General features: G+C 42.9%; 1 protein-coding gene across 2 annotated transcripts in view; it reads right to left on the bottom strand.

The window, feature by feature from the left end:
• The window catches only part of Cacna2d3 (calcium voltage-gated channel auxiliary subunit alpha2delta 3), an 835,389-nt gene that overhangs the window by 37,803 nt on the left and 772,114 nt on the right, over window positions 1–25,472 (bottom strand). For both annotated transcript variants that reach the window (XM_041662952.1, XM_041662953.1), the window contains 3 exons: window positions 21,415–21,467; window positions 19,899–19,954; window positions 12,108–12,219 (listed from right to left, as the gene is read on the bottom strand). In XM_041662952.1, coding sequence (XP_041518886.1) covers window positions 12,108–12,219; window positions 19,899–19,954; window positions 21,415–21,467 — 221 coding nt within the window. The remainder of the gene's footprint in view (window positions 1–12,107; window positions 12,220–19,898; window positions 19,955–21,414; window positions 21,468–25,472) is intronic.

The raw sequence follows: 25,472 nt of genomic DNA, 5'->3' as shown, positions 1-25,472 counted from the left end.
AGTAGACCCCAAAAAGGGCCAAACAAACAAACAAAACAACAACAACAACAAAAAACCAACCAAACAAACAAACAAAAAACCCAAGACCTGCTTTATCTGGTGAAGGCTCACTGGAGCAAGGTCCCCACTGTCTAATCTTCCTGACAGAAACTGAATTTGACCTTCAATCTGAGAGATCTGGAAGAGGAGGCTGCCTGGAATCCTGTGGTTTTCCTGTATCCTTGTTAGCACAGAGAGGATAGACTGTGCTCTGTTAAAAAACAAAAACAAAAACCTTCCAATTTACAAAAACATTTGCTATTTGCTAAAGCACTAAGTATGAGGACTACATCGTAGTGCCATTACATTGGTATTTTAATAAATAAAGCTTGCCTGAAGATCAGAGAGTAAAACAGCCACACTGGCCAGCCTTACAGACCAGACAGCTATGACAAGCACACCTTTAATCCCAGTAGCCACACTAGCCTGCCACAGAAACCAGGCAGTAGTGGTGCACGCCCTTAATCCCAGAACTAGAGAGGATTATAAAACGGAAGGAGACAGCTCTCAGGCTGAGTCTCAGTCTCATTTCGAGATTCCTGAAGGCAGGATTGCCATTTTTGGGTAAGAGCCCATGGCTGGCTGTTTTGCTTTTCTGACCTTCAGGTTGAACCCCAATTTCTGTCTCAGAGTTTTTATTAACTGTGCTTCACTACATACAGTTTTAAAAAGCGTGTTGTGGAGGATATGTGCATGGGGATGCACATACGTGTGGGGGCCTTAGGTGGCATCCCAGGTGATGTTGTCTAACCCCCTGAGATGGGGCTCTTCACTGACCCGGTGTTTACCAATTGAGATAGACTGGCTGGCCAGCAAGGCCCAGGGATCCTTTTGTTTCTGCCTTCCCAGTGCTGGTATCATTGTGTTTGCCAATACATCCTGCCCCCTCCTTTGTAATGGAGCTCCTTGGGATGGAACTCAGGTTCTTATATTTACAGGGCAAGTGATTTACCAACTAAGCAAATCCTAAGCCCCTGTACCTCTTAAAAAAAAATCAAACAAACAAAAATTAGCATCGTCTACGTTGAGGTGGGCAAACAGGAGACTCAGTGCGTTGAAACAACCGACTCAGGTCTATGTGCTGCTAGGTGTGGTGGCCCAGCCTCTGGTGCTCACCCTCTCGGTACTGACGCCAGCAAAGGGTTCCACTCACATTTTGCAACACGTCCATCTTACAGGTGGTTTGCAGAAGGCAGCCAGGGAGGAACGCACCTGCAGCTCTGCCGCGGGAGCCTGAGCACACCGGGTAAATTGCCCACCCAGTGTGAGACCTCAACAGGAAATTGGCGTCCTCCCTAAGAACATAGAATCTCTGAACTACGGTCGTCTGAACTGTAGCCCACGGAGCATGTCAACACAGCTTCGAGAGCAATTACTTTCCTTCAGTTTAGGGGATAAGCGCAAGGCGTGTGCAGAGTGGTGAGAGAGGAGACTGGAGCCAAGGCTCTGGGCGCTCGCAGGAAGATGAGCAAATCTGTGCACACATCCCGGAGTGAAACTGATGGCAGCGGAATTTTTATGAAAAGCGATGAGTGATGTTACCAGGAGGAAAATCACATGCTAAAACACAAGAAGAAAGAAACCCACTTTACCTTAGGAATCGGTAGCTTACCAGTGTTGAAATATAACAAGGCATTGGAGGCTCTCGCCTTCAAACTGTGACATGTACTTAGAGTTCTATTTTTGATTAATTACTTTCAGCAGCCTCCAGGTATTGCACTTTACAGCCTATTCTTCTTCCAAGGAAAACCCTGTGGATTGGCTCACTTCCTTACCCAAGGGGGTGAGGTGATCAAGAGGTAAAGAAACGTCCTGGAAAAATCATAAAACTTCACACTCCTCTTAGACAGTGACTTTTGTAAACTTGTTGACAGTCACAAATGCCCAGAAAATATGGGCTGAGTTGTTTTCGATTGCTGTTTGAGTAGCAGATTAATTTAATAATCACTGGGATATTGAATGACGAAAATTATCTGTTGCAGCATCCAAACCACCAACCCTAATGACATTCTTATGTAAATTCATATTTTCTTTTAGGCTCCTGCATTCTTAATAAACCCTATACTTTCATGACTCCCTTTTTAAAATATTGCATACTGTTCTCTGGTTATAATATATAATATATCAATCTGTGTTAAAGACAGATAAATGTCCACTTTCGGAGTTGCCCATTTGAAGGTTTCTATTTAGAGAAAAATGAGTCATCCCTGGATAGATTTTCCACGTAAGAACATCTTGTGATGCTGAAACATGGACACAGAAATGGAGTCGGAAGAACTATCCCCGCCCCCCCGCCCCCAAGATGGAAACCAAACTTGCACTACGGATATAGCCAACTGACGCGATGTTCTGAGTTCTAGCATGTGTCTCAAGCCCAAGGTCATCTGGTCTCTTTTAAAGGATGGGGGAGTGTTAATGACACACCAGAAGCAAGCGGGTGGCTCCTGCCTGTTCCCACGGGAGGAGCAGGGTTCTCTGGGATTGTGGCTCGATGGCCATATGTGGCCACTGCTTGTGGAGGGAAGTAATCGCTGCCTTGGGACCAGTTGGTGATGGACGCAGTTTTCTCTGTTCCACTGCGGAAGGCGAGATGTTTTTCTATGAAAAAGATCTTAGTGCGTAATTTCTGAAGTACTATAATTTTAACCAAACTCAGTTTCCAGCTCGCTGCTGGCCAAATGCTACAGTTGTGTTATTTTTGAATGGGATTACCCCTGACCTGAAGTTACCTGTAAAGCAGATCGAAACTTAGTAATATTCCTTGATAACTTTATCGGAAAAACATTCCATTTTAGATGAAAAGTTGACAGGCTTCTCTGCTAATGATGGACAGAGAACAGCTTTCCTATTGCCGCTGCACTGAGCGATCTGTGGGCCATGAAGAAAGGGGAGGTGACAAAATTAAGTGACGTGATTTCCTCCTTCACATCCTGCATCCTGGGAATATATTGCTCACGTTGAGGAATAAATAACATCTTTATAAATACTTCCATGAAGATAATGTACATGTTCTAACAAACTGCATTTTATAGAACAGAGCTGGAAATGATGGAAAAGGGTTGATGTATGGAATAAAAGAGCTCAGGTCCTCAATGCCAGTGGTTCTCGACCTTCCTAGCGCTGCGACCCTTCAATATAATCCCTCAGGTTGTGGTGACCCCCAACCATAAGACTATTTCGTTTCTACTTCATAACTACAATTTTGCTACTGTTATGAATAGTAAAGCAAATATTTTTGGAGACAGAGGTTTACTGAAGGGATCGTGCCCCACAGGTTGAGAAACACTGCTCAAAAGCACCCTTCCCCCACCTCTGAGTCTGCCACTGTGATAGAGAAGCACTGTTCCACTACAAAGCTTCATGATTTAAGGGTTAGAAATAACAGTCATGGATTGATTTTTCATTCAACTAGCTACTTGGAAATGTGCTAATTTCTAGCCATAAAAAGAAGGCCGAGTCACGGAGGAGATGATGGCTCAGTCACGAGAGTACCCACCACAGAGGCCTGAGAATCTGAGCTCAGATCTTTAGTATGTATATGTATATGTATATGTGTATATATATATATATATTAACAGCTAAGTGTGTCTAAATAGATATAACTCCAGTAGAAGGGTTGGTTGAGACGCATAGACATGAAGCTCCCTTGCCAGCCAGTCTAGCCTATTAGTGAGTTCCTGATTCAGCCAGGGGCCTTCCAAACTCAAATACTGGGGCAGGGGAGCCTGTGAGAAAGACATGCTAACCTCTGCCCTCATACACTCACGGAGACACACATGTATGTACACACATGTGATACAGTGCTACACACACACATACACAGAGGAGAAAAAGCACATGAACTTTGTTTTATTGGTGTGTGTGTGTGTGTGTGTGTGTGTGTTATGGGGAAGGGGCTGACAAACAAACTCCTGAATGGTGGATTCTGTTTCAAGAGCCTACTTTCATCGCTGTGGTCCCTGCTGTCTCAGCCATCACCAAAAACCTGATCACTCTCTTCTCTTCCCTCAAACCTTTCTTCTGTTCAATCCTGGTGTCAGGGAAGCATCTCAAGTCTGAGTTTTCTTTGAGAAGATCTGAAGGCCAGTGAAGCCACGCCCTTGAAAACCATTGCTTCTCTCGTCTCTCCTCACTCCCAGTTCTCTACAGTTTCACTGAAGTTGAACTTGCTTGAACACATTGTACTGTTCCTTCCATCTGCCATGTTCTTCCCTCTGCCTGAAGCTGAGCACCTGCCATCCCCCCCCCCCCCCGCCTCCCCACACACACACCACCTGCTCTTTTAGTAGGCAGCTACTTCTCTCCGCCTTCTTCCCACTCTTGTGATGCTGGTGTTCTTACTCTCTCATCACTTGGCGCCCAGTCTTGTGACTACCAAGGCCACAAGGACAGGAGCCAAGGATGCTCCCTTCAACACTGCTACCTCATGAGCAGTCTAGTGTGGAGGATGTAATGGACAGCCAAACAATAGTTACTAAATTTACAGGCTAGCTTTAGTTTTCTTCCTACCGTTCATTTTCTTTTAGAGCCAATTCATTAGGAACAAACTTCAGAACCACTACTGCACGAAGCTCTGTATCTTACCAGGTCCACCATCACCTCACAGGATATCGGTTCAAAAGCAATCTATAAAGACAGAAATCCAGACAGTGCCCATCCAATGGGGAGTGGAGATTATGCCAAGCAGGGGACACACTAGAGGTGCTACTGGGGAGCTGGCGCTGCTCTCTGAGGTCTTAGCCTCAACATTGGCTGTATGGATGGGTTCATATGTCAAAAAAATAAATCAACCTGAAATTTCAGTATTTGTACATATTTCTTAATGCACCATCCTTCAATCAAAAGCTTACTCAGAGAATGAAGAAAGAGCACAGATCCCTTCCATTTATACTCCTGAGTGTTGGCTGCTTTCCTCTGTAGTATGCCACTACATACTACAGAGCGGTGGTGTTCTTAATGAAATGCTGAAAAGAAAAGACCCAAAGCCTACAGCCTCTCCCTTCTACCAGCAAACTTGGGAAAGCCTTTATCAATTCCCAGTCTCACGTGATCCACCTTACCTCCTTCCTCCTCCCGCTCAGCAAGGCTTCAAGATCTGTAACCAAGCAGCCATGACACTATAAACAGAGTGAGCCTCACCATGTCCATGCTGCCCACCCTTTGTTCTCCATAACGCCAGCCTAGATTCTAGACCACAGGGGAATGCCGTGATCACGCATGTGTGCCACGGTTCCAGGTGAGCATTTCTTCATTTCCAGACTGTTAGGTAATTTGAATCAAACTGCATCTTCCGTTTCTAGCTTTGAGTTGGTAAGAAGAAAATACTGCTTTCCTTAGCAGTTTCTCTCCTTAGATTTTCTTATGTTTTATATACAATGGACATGAGAATCATAATGCATGATTGCCAAGACGTAAGGGTGACCTCGTGGAGTTTGTAGTCTCAGCACCTGGGGGTGTAAAGGCTATTTCTCTGTAAGGTTCTTCATCACAAAGTGTTGGTGTGCACCTCCCTAAAGCACAAAGCTGTGGTCTGTTGATGTCTAAGATGTGCATGGGCTATTAAAATCTGACACGTAGTTTCTGTTTGTGTAGGGACAAGCACAGTGTTAGACCAAAGACAGGAATATTTACATCACTCCAGAATGTTTTTCAAGGTTCTAACTTAGTGAGTGTGAGGTATGGTACATCTCAGCCATTTGTGGCACTTAACAGAATACCTTAAATAGTATCTTATGGAAAACAAGAGCATAGGTGTATGTTGTGAGTGCAGATTGCTGCCAGCAGACCGACCTTGTAGAGAGGGCTCACCCGCTGCTTCAGAGATGGGGAAGCTTCCAAGGCACTGCCGGGGGGGGGGGGGGGGGCTCAGACAGGCTTCCTCAAGCTTCTTTTATAAGGGCATTCATTTCACTTGCAGGGCATGCAGAGCCCTCAGGCCCTGCTCATCTCTTAAAGGACACCACCTATTGATATTATCACAGTGGGAAAGAGGTTCTGACTTACGACTTCGGGGCAGGGGACACCCATACTAGTATTCTAGTGCATAGGACATGCGTGAAATGTGGTCATTTACTGGGTACTAGTTTGTCCCAAGCATTGTGTTAAATTTATAACATAATTTTTTCACTTGATTCTTTCAGGGAGTCCATGATATGCTTACTGATATTACTATTATTATTATTATTATTATTTGCCCATCATCACAAAGAAATTAAGAAGACAGGGATCACCCTCTGAACTTTGTACTTCCAAGGGCCCCTACATAGACTCACCACTTTCTTGTGGTGACCCTAGAATATCTAGTCAGAAGAATAAACTATGACATGACAGACTGGGCAAACATGAAAACCATCCTGCCCTAAACACTCAGGCATGTGGGATGAGATGGGAAGACAAAACACAGTTAACTACAAGAGCGCGTACGGGAGGAAGGACAGCCAAGCTACACGGTTACAGCTAAGTATAAGGAGCTGCTAATCTGACACGCTCAGAGGCTCTGAACAAGAAAAAACAGCAGTGCCCATGAGAAATCAAACTTGCATCTGAAAATGAATTCTGCTTAGGGAAAATATTTACCATAATTATATGGTGATGAAACCCTAAATATGAAAACTTCCATAACGACTATTCCCAGGCAGTCAATACTAATAAGATACGTCGGAGAAGTCCAAAGGCACAGCTACCATGGAAATCTGAACCCTGTGCTAATGCCAAAGAATAATAATTAGTACATGAGACAAGTTCTGAGCTAAGAAATGGAACAGGGTACACAAGAACCTACCAGCCAAGAAAACAGACACAAGAGGATCAGCAGCTCTCCAACATACGCTACTAGAATATTCTTAAAAGGTCCCTGTTTAGTACAGGGAACCTAACAAGGACTGTAGGGAAGAAATCTACTTTTAAGAGAAGCAAATTAATCTTCTAGAAAGTCATGCATATCAAGAACTAAATGGATATCCTAATCAGCAGACCTAAAAGAACTCGAGTTTTAAAACAATAGCATACAGGATAAAGCCAATAAGCAAAAAGGAACAAACTGATGCTGAAAATCATCTGAACAAATTATGAAAACACATTAGAGAAGGAACTCTGTGGAAGTCATCTACAAGGGGGAAAGAGAGACCAGACCACTTACTAACGCACAGAGATGAGATGTGGAAGACAGAGAGAATATTTCTACTCAAGAGTCTGTGGCCTTGGTCTTTATGATTGATAGTGTGCACGCTACAGCACAGGAGGGGCTTTGGTTGTCATGTTAGTGTACATGCTACAGCACAGGAGGGGCTGTGGTTGTCATGATAGTGTACATGCTACAGCACAGGAGGGGCTTTGGTTGTCATGTTAGTGTACATGCTACAGCACAGGAGGGGCTGTGGTTGTCATGATAGTGTACATGCTACAGCACAGGAGGGGCTGTGGTTGTCATGACAGTGTACATGCTACAGCACAGGAGGGGCTGTGGTTGTCATAACAGTGTACACGCTACAGCACAGGAGGGGCTGTGGTTGTCATGATAGTGTACATGCTACAGCACAGGAGGGGCTGTGGTTGTCATGATAGTGTACATGCTACAGCACAGGAGGGGCTTTGGTCATCATGATAGTGTACATGCAACAGCACAGGAAGGGCTGTGGTTGTCATGATAGTGTACATGCTACAGCACAGGAGGGGCTGTGGTTGTCATAACAGTGTACACGCTACAGCACAGGAGGGGCTGTGGTTGTCATGACAGTGTACACGCTACAGCACAGGAGGGGCTGTGGTTGTCATGATAGTGTACATGCTACAGCACAGGAGGGGCTTTAAGGAAAGCATGAAAGAATGTGTCGCTCCTACACCATTCCTACAGAAACAAACCAAAAATAATACTCCAAAACAACAGCGACAAAAGAAACATGGTAGCAGAGGTAACCAGCAATAAACTACATTCAATGGTAAGAGGAATGAAAAAGCAACTAGGTTAAAAATACGGAGTGTGGGAACTACACATATGAGCTAGGAGGTAAGCCTGTTAGAAGGCACAGACGTTTTCGTTTGTTCATGAGAAAGGGAGAGGTTCTAGCCAGCAGAAACATGTCCACTGAGCAAAGATGGTCACTGCAAAGACAGAGGACACACCTGCGTTCTCAGAAGGAGAAACAGGAGTACAGAAAATGGAGAAATCTAAGAGAGTAAAGAGATAAAGACAAAGCCTGGGAAAGAAAAGCACCTGAAGCACACACAAATACATCTTCAAGGAATCAATCTGGTAGATGATAGAGGCAATGAAAACTTCAAGTCCAGCTAGTTACAGAGCAAAATCTCAATGTAAGAAAGAACAGCAATGCAATTGAAAAGAGACCGAGTCGTGTATTTAAATATACAACACTCCCAAAATGAGCAGCTTCACCTATGTGGTAAGCAAGCCATGTAGATGTCAAGGTATGAGGTACTTTATGGATAAAGACAGTTCTTACTTAGGGGGAAAAAGAATGACTGGCCAGGAAGCAAAACTGACCCACACAGGGATTTCCATGGTAACGTAACTTCAAAATCTACATTGTAACATGAACTGAACGATAGGAAGGAACTGAAAACCCTCTAACCCTGGATGAGATTGCATGACATCTGTAATAGAAACCCATATAAGCAAAAGAAAAAAATGAGTAAGGTTTTAAATACATTGATTAATTTGGTCCAATGGATAAATACGGATCTCTCACCAAAGCTATTTCAAAGTGCAACTTGGTTTCAAAACGCATGAATAAATATTACAGAGCAAACCAACTTCATCCATATACCAAAAAGCATGCAATGTGGGTTACAAAACCATTTAAAAAGATTTCAACAATAAACAAAAAGAGACTCAAAACCCATTTACTAAGAAACTTCAACCATCATTTTTTTTTAAAAAAAAATGTACAGCTACAAATGGCTTCGAGTTAGAAAATCTTTAAAGTTAATATTACAAACCTGGATATTAAGTTGCTAAAGACACGCTGTGGAATGGAGAGAGAAACAGAGCACACTCAGAAGAGCCAAGCACTAAACACTAGACATTGCAAGATTAAAACCAGAGGAAACGCAAAGCACAGAGGGAGGATGAAGCAAGCACACCCCTAACAGTAGAGAGTGAAAGAGGTTCAGATAACGGGATGCAGAAAGAGGCAGAAACAGAGAGGTCGGGGGGAGAGAAAGAACTGAAAATCCACAGGGTAAAAGGGGACAGCGCACTGGACATTTTTAAAAAGCCAGAAGAGAGAAATTTGAATATTTTTAACATTATGAACTGATAAATACCTGAGGAGACATGCTCACCTTCATTTAAATAACTATACAATATATATTCAAACATCATGTGGAAGCCCACAAATACGCGTGGTCTTCATCAGACTAGATAACATTTTTAAAAAGAACGGAAAAGAAAAGAGACAAAGGTAGCAAATGTGTTAGCATTTTAAATCAAACACCATTTATAAGTAAATTCAATAAACTTAAAAATGAGATGAAACACACAATGTTAAAAGAATTATAATAACTTAGTTAAAAATAAAAAGGATGAAATGAAAAGGATATGTATGTATGAAAAATGACATAATGAAACCCATAATTCTACACGCTAAATTAAAAAATATTAAAATGAAAAAAATTAGAAAAGAGAAATAGAAAATCCGGAGAGATTTGTCTACTAAATAACTGTAGATGCTCACCCTGCACTTCCCATCTGCCACTGGGAGCTTTGTGAATTTCTGTGAAATTCAGGAGAAATACGTAATCTGTTTTATAAGAATGTCACACATAGTAGAAAACGGGAAAACCCACTATGTAATTTTGTGGCAAGCAACTTAACAGGAAAGTCAAATGATAACACAGGAACGAAAAGTCTAGCCACTTTCACTTTTGAGCACAATATTTGCCAAAAAAGTCTAATGAATTTAGCAATATGTTTTTGCTTCTTATTTTTTGTGGTAGGTGAATGACAATGGCATTTTTATTTGGAGAAAGCAGGTCTAATTTTCACTATAACTAAGATTTCTGCTATGAAAGACAAAGCCACCCACCTTCGTACACAGAACCCTGTACTTTCTGAAGAACTGTGTAAGGGATGTATGTGTCCTTTGATGATGCCGTCACTGTCTAAATATCATCAAGAACAAGCAAACGAGGATGCTATGAGGTCACCAGGCAATATATCTTATGGGTCAACTATAGCATAAGGTGGGCATCATCAGGCAAAACATCACATGAACACATGATTATACACACATCCATGTGCCTGAAACATATATATATATATATATTAATTTTGAAATATGCACATTACATGATGAAAAATTACAGAAATCAGCAAAAACAATGTAGGAATAAATTACTTTAATAGTATAAAATGTTTAAATAAAAATCAGTGCCTTGTGGTGATGGCGCACACCTTTAATCCCAACACTCAGGAGGAAGAAGCAGGGAGAGCTCTGTGACTTCAAGGCCAGCCTGGTCTCCAAAGTGAGTTCCAGGACAGCCAGGGCTACACAGAGAAACCCTGTCTCGAAAAACCAACCAAGCAAACAAGCAACCAAAATCTATAAATAAAATTCAGCATCCATTCAGGTATCAAATGATAGCAACAGAAACTCTTGATGTTTTCCTTAATCTAGGAAATATTTAACCAACAGTAATTCTAAGCAACAGTGGTAACAATGGTATTCACATGTTCCTGCACTGTATACATATATGTAAATATTTACCACGTTCAAGGTATGATGATGGGGGCAGAAGGCAGATAAGAGGGGGGAGGGAGATGGATGTTACCAGAATGCATTGCACACATGTATGAAACTATCAAAGAATTTTTAAGTAATATAAATTTGAAGTTCAGAAATTTTTCTATTCTTCAAAGATATTAAGGCATTTACTGAGGCATATCAGCATAGTCTAGAATCATTCTTTATAGCAGGGAATATTTACACCATCATTCCTTTAAACATAACTAAAACATGGTGTGGAAAAATGGCTAATATGAAAATTTCACATTATTTACCTTCTATAATAAAAATCTAACAAATTCATATTTAACATGATATTATTAAACATGATTAATAGAAATGTCTTATCAATAGTATCTAGTGTCACAAATCATGAAACAATAATTAGGATGGATGTCAGACACTTTTCGGAAATAATATCACTTTCTATGCAAAAAGCCCAGGGAATCCACATAAGAACTATTAGATATAAAATACATAGAACAATCTGTTGGCATGCCCCACCCACACATTGAAAACTCAGTACAGATTTATACTTACATATGACAAAGGACTAGTCAGAACTGCATTTGTGCTGGGTGGCAATCCAAGCTGCAAGGGGTTAAAGCTCTAAATGCAAACCACACTCACTCATGTGTTCAGAGTGAAAATGAAGCATCGCTATATTAGGAGAGGCAAAGACTCCCGTAAGAGTGGCACGCGATGCATAAACCAGAAAAGAACAAAACAAACTATATTAAAACAAAGGCAACAGAAAACGTATATTCATCAAGGGTCATCCATCCATAGTGAGAAGACCAAAGGACAGGATGGCACATAGAGATTGTCTGTAGCTACTAACAACCTCGTCTTGGAAATGCACAGTGCCTAAATCACTAAGAACGGATCCGATTATCCAGGAGGCACGTGCCCAAGAGGAGCAAAGACAAGAGTCTCTAAATGACCAATAAAACTATTAAATTATGTTCATTTTCAGATCAAAAATGTTCAACATCAGAACACAGAGAAGACATGCCTGGTAGGTGGGATTCAGCTATACCTGAGGGCGCACTGTCCTGGCTAAACACAGCTCAGGACATTTGCTGAAGTTGAGGATTGTCAGCTGGGGAAACACCAACAAACTGAACTAAACTCTTCTATCTTCCAAAACCTGAGACCTGTTTCTTCTCAGCTGACAGAATTACATTCTCGTACCAGAGGCCAGCCATGTTTCCTTGCCGCCAGTGTACATGTATGTGTGCTCCAGTCTATGGGCCCACGGGGAAAGCTCCACGTGCAACAGAAAGGTGTGTACAGTGGGGCTGCGGGGGGCTGGGGGTGGCTTACTTGGAGCAGTCTTCGCAAGCAATGTTCCCTGTGGTCTCCTTGATGGTGCGTTCGGAAACAAAGGCAGGGTATTCAGTATCACAAGGCTCCAGGGTCTGTTTCAGTTTCTGTGCTGTGGGGAAAAGGGGAGAAAAAAAAAAAAAATGAAAGCTCGGTGTTCAGGCTCAACGCCGTGCCTGGCAACCCAGAACAGCTCAAATGCAGTTCTACTTCGGAAGCTCTGTGATTTTTCTAGGCACAGCACAATGCATTATTTTCTAATTAGCCCAGTGATTTCATCTGCCAAGCAACTCTGTAAGCTATAATTCCTAAAGCAGTTGTGTTGGCTTGATCGACTGTCATTTATGCATCACAAGAATTCTTTCTGGGTCAGCATCAACCACGGGGTCTCTGACCTCAGACTCACAGTGACTTAACACCAACACATCTGGGAATCTGAACACACACCGAAAAATGTCAGCTATACCATATTGCCATATTATTGAGGGCAAGATAAATGTCATGATACAATGGCACCGTGCTATTATTGAAAGGAAATTGAAATACAAAATAGTAAAAGACATAAATTCTTTGAAGTTTAGCACACTCCAAATTCTGTGATTCTGAAGTTTCTCATTCGATAAGACAAATAACTAAATAACGTGGGCATAGAAATGAGTGACTGGTGAGCCAATAGTTCAGCTAACTCACACTCAGTGGGCGGGACCCATGTTTGTAAGTCCCAGTTTTCTTATTTGCATCAAGTTCTGTTTTCAGAGATCGATGGGTGAAGTGAGCACTGAGGAGTACTGAGTACAGTGCTTGGGAGATAGCGCTAAGGATTGGATTAATTATAACAAAAATAACAAAAGAATACGCATTCTTGGTTTGTAGCATTAAACAATGCCAATGATGACGCATACCACAGCTCACGGTTAAGGGCAAAAGCTTCTACAAGAGAGAAATTTGCAAAACAAATTCTCCTCTGCTACTTCTAACTTGTTCTCAGCATTCTCATCTATACAGTGGGGATGCTGGTGGCTCAAGTATTCCGCATAGCTCGGGTACTCCCCATTACTCGGGTACTCCGCATAGCTCGGGTACTCGGCATAGCTCGGGTACTCTGCATAGCTCGGGTACTCCCCATTGCTCAGGTACTCCGCATAGCTCAGGTACTCCGCATTGCTCAGGTACTCAGGTAGTTCTACTCATTTACAGCTTCACCGTTGAGTACCTGGAGTTTCCCAGTTCCATATATTCCCAAAGACCCTACACACAGGTTTTTGTTTTGGTTTGGTTTTGGTGATGTATGTATGGGATCAAGCTTGTGTATAAAATTTACATTTGTAATTCCAAACCGTGACGTGCAGAATACAACATGTTGGGTTAGACATGTTGGGTGGATGGATGACAGAACCATGGCGAATTGCCTTCCTGGGATGCTGTGGGATCTAAGCGGGTCCATGGAAGCAGCACTGTAAAATGACTAGCTGCTCACAGTTGGAGAATTATTGGTCACCAGTAAGCTGCGCCCTATGCTTTTACATTCTAACACAACTCTTTCGAGCATATGTGTTTTCCCCCTGAGGTTTCCTTATTTCAAGAAAACTGCTTCAAGTCATAGGACACTGTCATATTTATTTTTTTTACTTTAAAACAAAATAGTCCCGCTTTTTATTTTTTATTTTTAGCTAGAAAATTAGACCATGTGACCTCACTGACCAGTTGCTGATCTTAAGAGCATGCGAATGTCACTGGTGACCACCCAAAGCTTAGTTGAAGAGTGAGCATTAATATACACACTGCTTTTCACAGGCAAATTCTCTCTCTCTCTCTCTCTCTCTCACACACACACACACACACACACACACACACACACACACAAAACCATCTCTCCAGGGCCTTGGATAGTGTTGTGGTTTTTTTTTTTCCAAGCAAATATAGCAGATAAAGAAAATGGAAGAAGTTTAGCCCCTTGTGACAAACTGCTTGTCCCTGAGGCGGAAGGTGAGGAGATGTGCCCTGATCCATGCCCATGGTAGAGCTCACAGAGCACCTGGTTTCTTCCTTGGTGCAGAAGAGAGGAAGTTGCTTTGCTTGATACTCTGGGGTGGGGCGGGGTGGATGTATTGTATTCACCTTTCCTTTACTTCCTTCCTTTGTTGACTCTTAGCTGGGGGAGGGGGCTATCTGGCAACAGTTTGGCAACACAATTTCTTATTTTCACACTTGATTTTTCTCTGTTCCTCAAATGATTCTTATGTCCAACTTAGGCAGCTTCCTCTTTACATTTTCAGGATCAGAATTTCAAAAAGCTCACTTCTAAACAAAATAAGGATTAAATACACAGTAGTGTAGGTTATAAGTGAGCGTGACACACACATGCAAATGGCAGACAAACACCTGCCGGCAAACGATGTTCACTAAAGAAATGCTGTGTGCCGGACGCTCTTCCACTTGATACACATTCATTTCACAACAAGATATGACAAGATTTAAAAATAAAATAGGAAGTAGGAAGTTCTTTTTGTTTTAAAGAAGTGAAAACGAAGTGCTTCACTATTAAAGAAGGCTCTGTTAGGTGGAGGAGGTGGGAGGTAAGAAAAGGGGGAAAGAAATTGTTCAAATTTCCCCAGGAAGTAGGTGGCAGAGCCAACATTGACTTTCCAGCTTTGTCAAGTCGGGCCAATGAAAGGAAGCTAGAGGTCTTCCAGGCGGGCTGGGGGTGGTGGCGCACACACATGATTTAAATAAGCCCGACAATTTCGGCATCTCTAATTCTAATTGTCTGGGCTCTATTATGATGGAATGGGTTCAAAATGTCCATGGCAAAGCTCATTTGGCCCTGATCCTTACTGGAGATGAAGTTCTTTCTGCTTTGACAATTGCAGGGTGCGCGTGCTGATGTAGGATAAACACTGTTTGCGGCATGATGTTGACTAGCCGTGTGCTTTAGAAAGACATACAAATTATCCCAGGAAGCCATAGCCACACTTGCTCTACCTAGCCTGGGCCTTTCTTTGTCTAGAGCACTATGGAAAACACCATCCAGGTTTGCCAGCCACTGCTGCTTATCTTCGGGATTTCAAACCAGTAACCGAGACTGCCAGCGATCTATTAGTGAGTTCTGCTTTAAGTCCCGGTGATCAGAACTTGGGATCTAGCTAAGCTGGAGGCACTAAAAAATGCTGCTGCTAGCCGAGGTTGGTTCTTTCTTCTCCTTGAAGGGACAGCTGTGGCTCTGAAGCTGGAAACAAGCTGCACCGAGGGCTGAATAGAGCAGTTTGTCATAATCTTACGTATTGTGCTGGGGGTGGAATCCAGGGCATCACCTAGACTAGGCAAGCGTTCTACACTGAGTGACACCCCTTCTACCATCACCATCAACTTAAGTGCAAAAAACTAGAGCCTCTCAGCAATTCCCACTCAGGAGGTGCTTCGGGGCAGGAGTCACTGGGTGTCTCTGAATGGAGCCTTCATCACCACACAATCAAGCGAGGCGCTGCTACTACATAATTTGGTGGATGAAGCAACAAAAACTCTGTGAAATTAAGATGCCTGTTCAAAGCCACGTGGCGGGGAGTGGCAGGGACCAGGTGTGCACCTGGACAGTCCCACCTGGGAGCCACACTTGCTAATAATAACTCTAATCTGCCTCTCACTCTAGTTGCATGGGTACCTGAAGCTGATGTCACCATGACCTTCCACTCGCTCCCCAAAGAGCATTCAATAGGACATCTACACAATCAGATTGCTTGAATTTCCCCTTAGCAACAAATGTCCCTAATGAGAATAACTGACTTGGGTTCACCGTAATTACGTGCAGGCAATTGGGAATGGATAGATTTGCCATTTGAAAAGCCTCTCTCTCCTTTTGTCTCCGTGAATGCAGCCCCATTCATAACTGGGTGCCAGCAAGCTCCATTGTCTTTGTGAAACTTCACCCAAATGAGACCTTTGTGGTAATCAAGCAGAAGTGGGTTTCCACAGTCCCTTCATCAAGGAAATGAGGCAGATAAACAGTATAATTATGGATTCTATTTTTAGCTAAAACAAAGATGTATGTCTCAGCTCAGGGTCTTTATCTAGCGAGAGAATAGTAAATTTAGAATGAATTGCAAGTCGAGATGGTGCCGAGACCATTCCTTCCCAACACTGAATCCAGGATTTACACAGACTTTAAACACAGAGTTCCAGTCACGGCACCCCATGGATTAATCCACACACCTCCTCTGTTCCAGTGTCTTCATTTATAACATGGCAAAAATCATATCCCCCCCCCACACACACACACAGTAGAATAGATGGCCGTGGGTCTGAGTGAGACAGTTCAGATGTGGGATCCAGCTCTATACCATGAAGGAAGGCAGCTGGGACTTTTATGCAGGTAGAAGGTCTTGTTAGGTCTGTGTGTGTGCGTGCTCCCTCCAATGCTTCTATCGTCCTCCCTATCTGTCTGAATGGGTCCTCGGAGAAATCTGGTGATAAGTACTTCCAGGGACTACCTCCCAGCTGCAGTGGAGGGGAGACTAGAAGGGGATCTGGAAGGGTTTCCGAGCACTCTGAAATGCTGGAATATTCTGTGTCAGCATGCCAAAGTTTCAATGTCAATGTCTTCTAATAATCTTCTAATAATCTGTGGGATGAAGGTGTCACAGTCTAGAGCAGGGGTTCTCAACTTGTGGGTCATGATCCCCTTGGGGGATCACATATCAGAGGTCCTGAATATGATGTAGCAATGGAATAATTTTATGGTCACCACAATATGAGGAGCTGTGTTAAGGGGTCACAGCATTAGGAAGGTTGAGAACCACTGGTCTAGAATAAATGGATGTTTTGACATTATCTATTAGGAACAGAGGTAGGAAAATTCTCACAACAGAACACTGAGAACTAAAATATCACATCACCATTTTGACCTGTGTTGGGAAAGTTGTGGAGGAATAGGGATATAGAACTCGGAGTGGGAACCTTCTAGAGTATCTATGGAGTCCAGGCAGTAACCATGTCTTTATTAATCACTCTGCCCTGACTGGTGTCCCTCCATCAAGACCAGAACTTCTCGATGTTGATTTTCTGAATCAGCTGCTGCTTTGTTGTAGGGCTGTCCTTAAGGAATAGCAGCATCCTGGCCTCTACCCACTAGATGCCAGTAGCAAACTGTGACAATCAGAAATGCCTCCTGAGAGTGCAGGGACTGGTGGGAGACAGAACTGTCCCTCAGTTAAATGATACTGTTCTCTCAGCAAAGACTTCAGTGATGAGCTCTCAAAAAAATTGTTAAACCTTTGAAAACAAAAGTGAGGGTGGCTTTTGAGATGAGAGGTCAAGGTGAGAATTGGGGGGGGGGTCTCTCTGGGTGTAGAAACTGACACAAAGAAGGTCTTTCTTGGGGACTGAGGATATGGTTCAGTGGGGAGTGCATTTATCTGGCATTCAGGAAGATCTAGTCCTCCGCAATGTGTAAAGAAAGCAACATGCCAGCATTGGAGAGATAGAAGCAGGAGGATCAAAAGGTCAGGATCATTCTCAGCTATACAAAGAAACAACCAAAATAAATAAATAAATAATAAAAATAGTTCCCTGCTCATCTGTGAGAGGGAATGTGAAGAAATTAGGCACCAAACACGCAAACATGAAGTGCCAAACATGACTAGCCCACCACCTTTCAGTACAAATCTCACTCCTAAGAGTGAGGCACCCTTAAAAAGCAAGAATACTCACTTCGCACTGGATTCCTGCCCATGCGCCCATTCCTGCACCAGTGCCCACTTCAAGCCTGTACTGCACCTGACCAACCTTTACTAACCATCAAGGAAACCAGAGACTCCCAGAACTTCCTGCAGAGACAGGGTCTAACTTTCCGGCTAGACAACGCCTTCAGAGCCATCACAGCCTCCTCTAGGGGGAGTCAGTCTTTGTTCTCAGCTATTGATGCTATAGAAAGATGGTCTTAGCCAAGCTGCACCTCAAGCCCTCCAAACCTACTGATCTATTCGGCCCCACCTCACCTTTCTTTTATAAAATGTATATAATATCAACAAAAACAAATTTAGACCACAGGCCACAGGTTTAGGGGCTATAATAGTCTTTTTTTCCTGCTACCCTGAGTCATGGTTTGTTCCCTGTCTACTAACTTCCCATTCTTCATGCTGACTTCTGACCATATTAACGCCACAGCCCCCCACTACTGGACTACAAATCTTAGGTCTGGAGTTTTGTTTATCATTTTACATATTTTTATGTTTTTTTTTGGGGGGGGGGAAGGGTATAGATCTTGCTATGTGACTTAGGCTAGCTTTTACTTCCTAAACTCAAAACAATTCTCTTGTCTCTGCTTCCTGATCAGCTTGTGGGTCTTGCATCTGGTGACATAAGCATACCAATATTTTACAAATCTCATCCAAACTTTTGCAGTGCCGGTATAATAACCTTCCTGTGGGTGAATTGGAATCCTAAAACGACCTCCTTAGGGACATTGAACAAGCCACCATGGCTTGGTATTGTGAGTGCCCTGTCAGCTATGGAAACCCTTCCTAACAGTCTAAGTTACAGCCTCATGTTCAGTGTCGAGACTAGGATAATGAATGTATGCCACAATTCAAAACTAGTGTTCACCCAGTGGCCTGGATGGAATCATGCCTGGCACAAGAATGACCCAATAGGGTATTTAATAAGCAAAGTCCGTGCTGTGCCCTCAGCCTCAGTTGCATGCTGAGGGGAATAAATAGACAGTTATATCACCAAGGAAACCTAGTGTCATGTAAAAGAAGCAAAGAAAGGTAACCATGGTAGAGAAGGGCAGGGATTGAGTGTTAAAGGACTGAAGGGGAAGCAGAAGGAAGTGTTTGGGGATTCAGAAAACCCACAGAGGGCTCCTAAGGCATGGAACGCAAGGCAAATATCTAACACCTAAGTTGTACCACTTTATGATCTTACCATTAAGATGAAAACAAAAAGTTGGAAATAAAATTCATGCTTGTAGCCTACCAGTCTTTAACATCCACATTTAAAGAATTCAAAAAACAAAGAACACACACACACACACACACAAGCCAAACAAAAACAGAGAGTATCTGAGAACTTGCCTTGGGTGAGAAGGCCTGGGGGAGACGGCTGGAGACAGCTTTGAAGGCAAGCATCATCACTGCCAATGTCAACACTGTCATCTTCATCATCAGAGATTAGTTACAGTAGCATCTTAGGTTCATTTACTCTGATCATCAGGTAACATGATTTATCTTTCTTATTGCACACAGACACAGCACACATACAACACACACACAGAGAAATAAATATTCTTCCCACTGTTCTTATGATGGGGAAATTAGGACTTGGTAAGATCAATTGGTTTGCCAAATGTAAGACTTGAAGCCTGAATTAAACCATACTATAGACCTGACTTGGGTCTTTGAGAATGTCCACTAACTACCACTCAAAATATCAACTCAGGTTTCTGTAGCTATGCAGACACAACTGGAGTGTTTATCCGTTCAGCCAGTCGGAACATGGATGACTTGTCTGCTTCGCTCAGCTTTTCATGTTGCCTATTAGCTTTCTGACAATTTCAGACCCTTCCAAAGTATGATTTTCCACTTTTGTTGGGGAAGCAGGTCAAAGTGAACACGGGTGGAAAGAATCTGTAGAATTCTGTCAGACTGCATGGCATAGGCTTCAGCAAGGTGGCTTCCTGCCAACAGAGCTGAAAGACTGTCACAATGTTCTGTGTGTTTTAACACAAGCCAGTGGATCTCTGATAAAAAAGTATCAGTGCCCAGGGTTCATCACTCACACTAAGAAACAGAAACCTACCTTTGGCTGTCACATCTGAGTGCCACCAACTGCACAGGTTAAATTCCACCAGGAACCTAAACAATGGAAGCCCAGAGTTATATGTCATCTAAGCCCCAGCTCCAACAGTACGACTATACGTCATTTGGTGCTGCCCCCACTCCATTTGACAGAATAACCCTGCACTTTGGAAACACTGCTGTGGCTGACTGAGTTCCCATTGAATTACCACTGGGTTTCGGCTCACTTTGAAAAAGCTATTTTACCATCAGTGGCAGCATAGCCCTGAGATTGTGGTCTCCTAGTTGAGAAGAATTTTTAGTTGAGAAATGTCTGCTGTTTGATCAGAAGTCAGCCTCTGGTAATTTACTCATAATAACACCTGATTTTATTCTATAATAAATAGACAATTTCTAAAGGACCCTTTGTCTTATTTCAGAACTTAAAAATAGAATATTCTTCTGGGTCAGAACCACAGTCTGCAGTAATACAGGATGGGTTCAGCAAATGTGTTTATACCCATGCATGGGGGCAAAGAGCAGGTCAAACTTTTAATGAAATTATGCTATAACCCAACTTCAGAAAAATCCAAATATCTCAATTTATAGTTAAGGATTCAAAGACAATATAAATCACCTAAATGAATGGTGACAGATCAGAAAATAATAATTTTCATTTTCTTATCATACACAAGGCTACTATCCCTAACAACTACCTCTCCATCAAAATCCTACCAGTAGCCTTAATGCATCTTCCATCTCTTCTATATACAGAACACTTGTTTGCCTTTGGATTTATAAATATTGTTGAATTAATATAGATTGCATTAAAGTAAAAAAAAAAAAAAGACAATGTCAATTTGCCAGATGGCAAGGGATTTGCCTTAAACCTACAGCACTAAATCCTGGCTGGGAGAGAGGAAGAGAGACAGTTTGATATAAATTGCTCAGTCTGGTCAACATACTATTCATGGGCTATCCTACGCTGCAAAGTGTCCATTACCTCATCTGTAAGCCAGAGTTTTCCTCTCTGTCGCAATTCAAGTCTGACTTAAGTCATAAAGTCATCCAGCATTCTCAAAAGAGGACCACAATTTGATAAGGTTAACTTATTAACCCATACCTAGAGTAGAGCCCCTAGCCCCTTCTGTGGCCCATGTAAACCTGGCTCCCACCCAAGCCAATACATCCCAGCAACAGTGGACAGCTTGGCTGTGTGTTCTCCTGACCACAGCCCACCCAGGCAGCATTAAGACAGCCAGGCATCCATGTTAAATTTAACAATAACCACAATAAATAGATTTGGCTTGTGGATCATAAGCTGTTAGTCTGCTCAACAATGACACAGAGGCAAAGAGAGTAGGTGTGAGTAACTAACATTTAAAAAGATAGCGCTGTGCTCTCAGAGGTCAGTACTTGAAGGTGTAAAATGGATCGAAGGTTAGCGAGAGCAGGGAGCATCATCTCCCCATTCACCATATCAGAGAAACAGAGCAACAAGGGTGCTTGTGGGAAAGAATATAGCAGATGGTACTCACAAGACAAGTTCAGTCATTATCCACTTGGCTGCTGAGAGGAAGGCCTTATAGGGCTGAAGGGAAGAATTCACCCCATTAAAAAAAAGGATTACATAAGAAGTTTGTAGTTTGACTTAAGGCTTTACATAGAGACAATGTTATTCTTCTGGAGAGATGGATATCATGTTAAAAACCAGGGAAGGTCTAGCTCGAAGAAGAAAATGCTTGGATACTGTATCCCAAAACTAACATTTTAAAACTTTGAACTCCCCTGTAGTAAGATGTGATTTACAAGTAAAATAAACATGATCTAATACAAGGGTTATCACTGGGGGTGGGGGAGGAAGTTCAACAAACGATGCTTAAACCTTTACCCTCTCGGGGCTAATATTTCACAGCCTGATGCTGAGGGGCTGGAATCATGTAACTAATTTCCAATGGTAATTCACAGCACTCCCCATTGGAAAGGTGGCTCACAGTTCTCCATCACTGTGTGTCATTCACGGAGAGAAGCACAAATTGAACACACTTGATTTTAATGCCTTCCATGAATTATGTAGGATTTGGACTGCCCTTTCTCGCACTTACATATTTGGACTTGAAAAAATGATAACCATATGAACATGTGATTTTATCCCTGCAGAAAGTCCCCTGCATGCTATAAAAGAAGGCATTGACAGCCTAATCTTTATTTCAGAATATTTTAATTAAAAAAAGCAGTCAGATTGTTTACTCTGTGATATTTCCTATGTGGATAATTCAATTTCCTGAATTCTGGAAAATACCATGTCCCCCTCAGTTGGTTCTTTGTACCTAGGTATGTCAGATATGTAAGTGGTGCATAGACTTGCGAGGCAGACGATGGCACTGGCAGAGCAGGGCTCCAGACAGCAGGTCCAGAAAACCCTCAGCCACCTTTGGAGGCTGCCATTTAGGGAAGGGCGTGCCAAATCCTGGTTTCTGGGGCAACAGCTGCCTAATCCTCCTCTGTGAGCGGTTTAATTACAAGAACCAGAGCTGGGAATGGAGGAATTAGCCAGTAAATAAAACAAGAGTGAATCTGTAGTCCCCTAACAGTTGCTGAAAGGCCCCTGTCTAGACTCAGAAAGCAGCAGAGAGCAGAATAAACAACAACAACAAAAAAAAACAAAGTAAACCTATGGGACTTCTTCACAGCCCATCCCGCTTTGCAAGGCTGTGTATGTAGTTCATTCTCTGATTTCAGGGAGATGTTCAACATAAGTCCCTGTACCAGAAGACTCTGGGTCTCCAGGTTTAGGGTCAGAGAAAGATACTAACTTTTAACAATTTCTTAAAACCAATGTGTCACCAAGTCCCACGGTTTTGCTATTAGGTATTATGGCATTTAAGTTTTCACTTTCCCCAGGCCCAGAAAGACCTGGGGAGTCAGATCATATGCTAATTCTGGGTCTTTGTTCCCCCTGGGATAGTAGTGCAGGCGGCTTTGAGAGAGAGGACAGGCTGTGTAGCTTGGCAGTGGCTCGCCAGAGGCCAGGGGGAAAGAACTCCCTCTAGAAGAACTTGTTAGACCCAGCCCAAACTGGATATCTGAGCAAACAAAAGGATTATGCTAATAGGGATTAGGGTTTTAAATGTAAAAGATCAATGAGCAGGAGAAGGCCATTGAGGTTTTTGACAGTAATGAGGAAGAAAACCAATCTTGGGATATTTCAAATCTGCAAATAGTGTGGTAAAGAAAGCCTCCATTAGAAGTGGCCTTCTCCAAAGTTCCCTTGTAGGGGTGTTTTCTGTAAAACCCACTGCTCAGCGGCCTCTCTGAAACACTCAGTGGAGAAGAATCACTTCAATGCTGCGTTAAAAAACAATGACTTCTCAAATTTTGCATGCAAATGGATGGAAATAGAAAACACTATCCTGAGTGAGGTATCCCAGAACCAAAAAGATGAACATGGGATGTACTCACTCATAATTGGTTTCTAGCCATAAACAAGGGTCACGGAGTCTACACTTGGTGATCCCAAAGAAGCTAAGTAAGAAGGTGAACCAAAGGAAAAGCATATAGTTGTCCTCTTGGCTATGGGAAGTAGACAAAATTGCCGGGGAGAAAATTGAGATCTTGGGGGTGGGGTGGGATGGGGGTAAGGGGAGATGGGGAGAGAGGGGGGAGAGAGGGAGAATGGGGGGAGCTTGGGGAAGGGGGAGGATTGGGATGAAGGAAGGTTGGATGGGGGAGCACGGAAGCACGGTTCTTAGTTAAGGGAGCCACCTTAGGGTTGGCACGAGACTTGAACCTAGAGTGGCTCCCAGATAACCAAGCCAAGGTCCCCAGTTAGTTCCTTGGGCAGCTGAGGATGGGGAACCTGAAATGACCCTATCCTAGAGCAATACTGACGAATATCTTGCATATCATCATAGAACCTTCATCTGGTGATGGATGGAGACAGAGACAGAGACCCACACTGGAGCACTGGACTGAGCTCCCAAGGTCCCAATGAGGAGCAGAAGGAGGGAGAACATGAGCAAAGAAGTCGGGACCATGAGGGGAGCACCCACCCACTGAGACAGTGGAGCTGATCTATTGGGAGCTCACCAAGGCCAGCTGAACTGTGACTGAAAAAGCATGGGATAAACCTGGACTCTCTGAGCATGGCGAACAATGAGGGCTGATGAGAACCCAAGGACAATGGCACGGGGTTTTGAACCTACGTAATATGCTGGCTTTGTGGGAGCCTAGCCAGTTTGGATGTTCACCTTCCTAGAAATGCACGGAGGGGGGAGGACCTGGGACTTACCACAGGGCAGGGAAATCTGACTGCTCTTTGGGCTGGAGAGGGAGGGGGAGAGGAGTGGGGGGAGGGGGAGAAGGGTGGGAGGAGGGGGAGGGAAATGGGAGGCTGGGAGGAGGAGGAAATTTGTTTTTTTTTTCTTTTCTCAATAAAAAAAAAGTTAAAAAAAAAAAAAGAAGCAGTTGGCTTTTATATAATGCCCTTGTAAAGTCTGTCTTACGTCTAACAGGGGCCAATACGGTATAGCAAGATAGTTTTGCAATTTAAGGGAAAGTTTTGGTTGGATTTTAGTATTTCCCAGATGACGTGTCAAGGGTTATATTTGTAGACCTTTGTGGCCTATCTTGAAGAATAGGAAGAAAAATAAAAACGCGAGATTTCTTCCTTTAAGGAAGAAAAATAAACTATCTGAGATTTCAGGTAATTAATGGCCAAACTGATATTTTCTGTACATTGCAAATTACATTTTTAAGACAAAAATAGTCAGTTTCTGATAGTCTGGAGGCAATTTTTTGGGACACAGCAGTGTGTGTCCTGCTCCTAGGTTATGATATCCTTGGGGGACATGCATGTGAACATGTTTGTGAAAGTGCTCGGTTGTGTGTGTGTGCCTGTGTGTGTGTATGTAGGCCAGAGGCAGATTGCAGATAGCTCCCCCAGCTGCAATCCACTTTGGCTTTTGTGTTGAAGTTTCTCAAACACCTTCAAGTTCAGGGATTCTGGCTGGCCAGACATCTGCTCTGTTCTGGGTTACAGATGGGTGATGTGGGATGCCTTTCTGCATGCTGTGAATATGTGCTGTTTTTATTGGTTGATAAAGCTTCTTTGGCCTAGGGCAGGGCAGACTATAGCTAGGCAGGAAATCCAAGCAGGAAGACAGGGAGGAAAAAAAAAAAGCAGAATGGAGAAGATGCCAGCAGATACCAGAGAAGCAAGATGTGAGGTAACGATCCATGAGCCTTGTGGTCAAATATAAACTGTTAGAAATGGGCCAATGTATATGCAGAGCTAGCCAGTAAGAAGCCTAAGCCATCAGCCAAACAGTTTGCAATTACTATGAAGACTCAGAGTCGTTATTTGGGAACTATGGGCGGGAGCTAAACCTCAGTTACACATGTGCACTCCAATGTTTGGCTCTCTTTTTCGTGTGGGCACCTCACTGGGGACTCAGATCCTCATGTTTATGTGGGAAGAACTTTAGTGACCGAGCTGTCTCAATTTCCCCAGAAGAACAGTTTCTGTTGATCAAAATCAAATTTTTAATTCTCATATGTAACACTCAGTGAAACTTCTCTTCTTGTCTATGAAGGT

This window comes from Microtus oregoni, unplaced genomic scaffold (assembly GCF_018167655.1).
Source record: "Microtus oregoni isolate MIOR12 unplaced genomic scaffold, Mior012 000013F_ref0000133, whole genome shotgun sequence".
Lineage (NCBI taxonomy): Eukaryota > Metazoa > Chordata > Mammalia > Rodentia > Cricetidae > Microtus > Microtus oregoni.
This window is presented reverse-complemented; position numbering and strand designations above follow the sequence as displayed.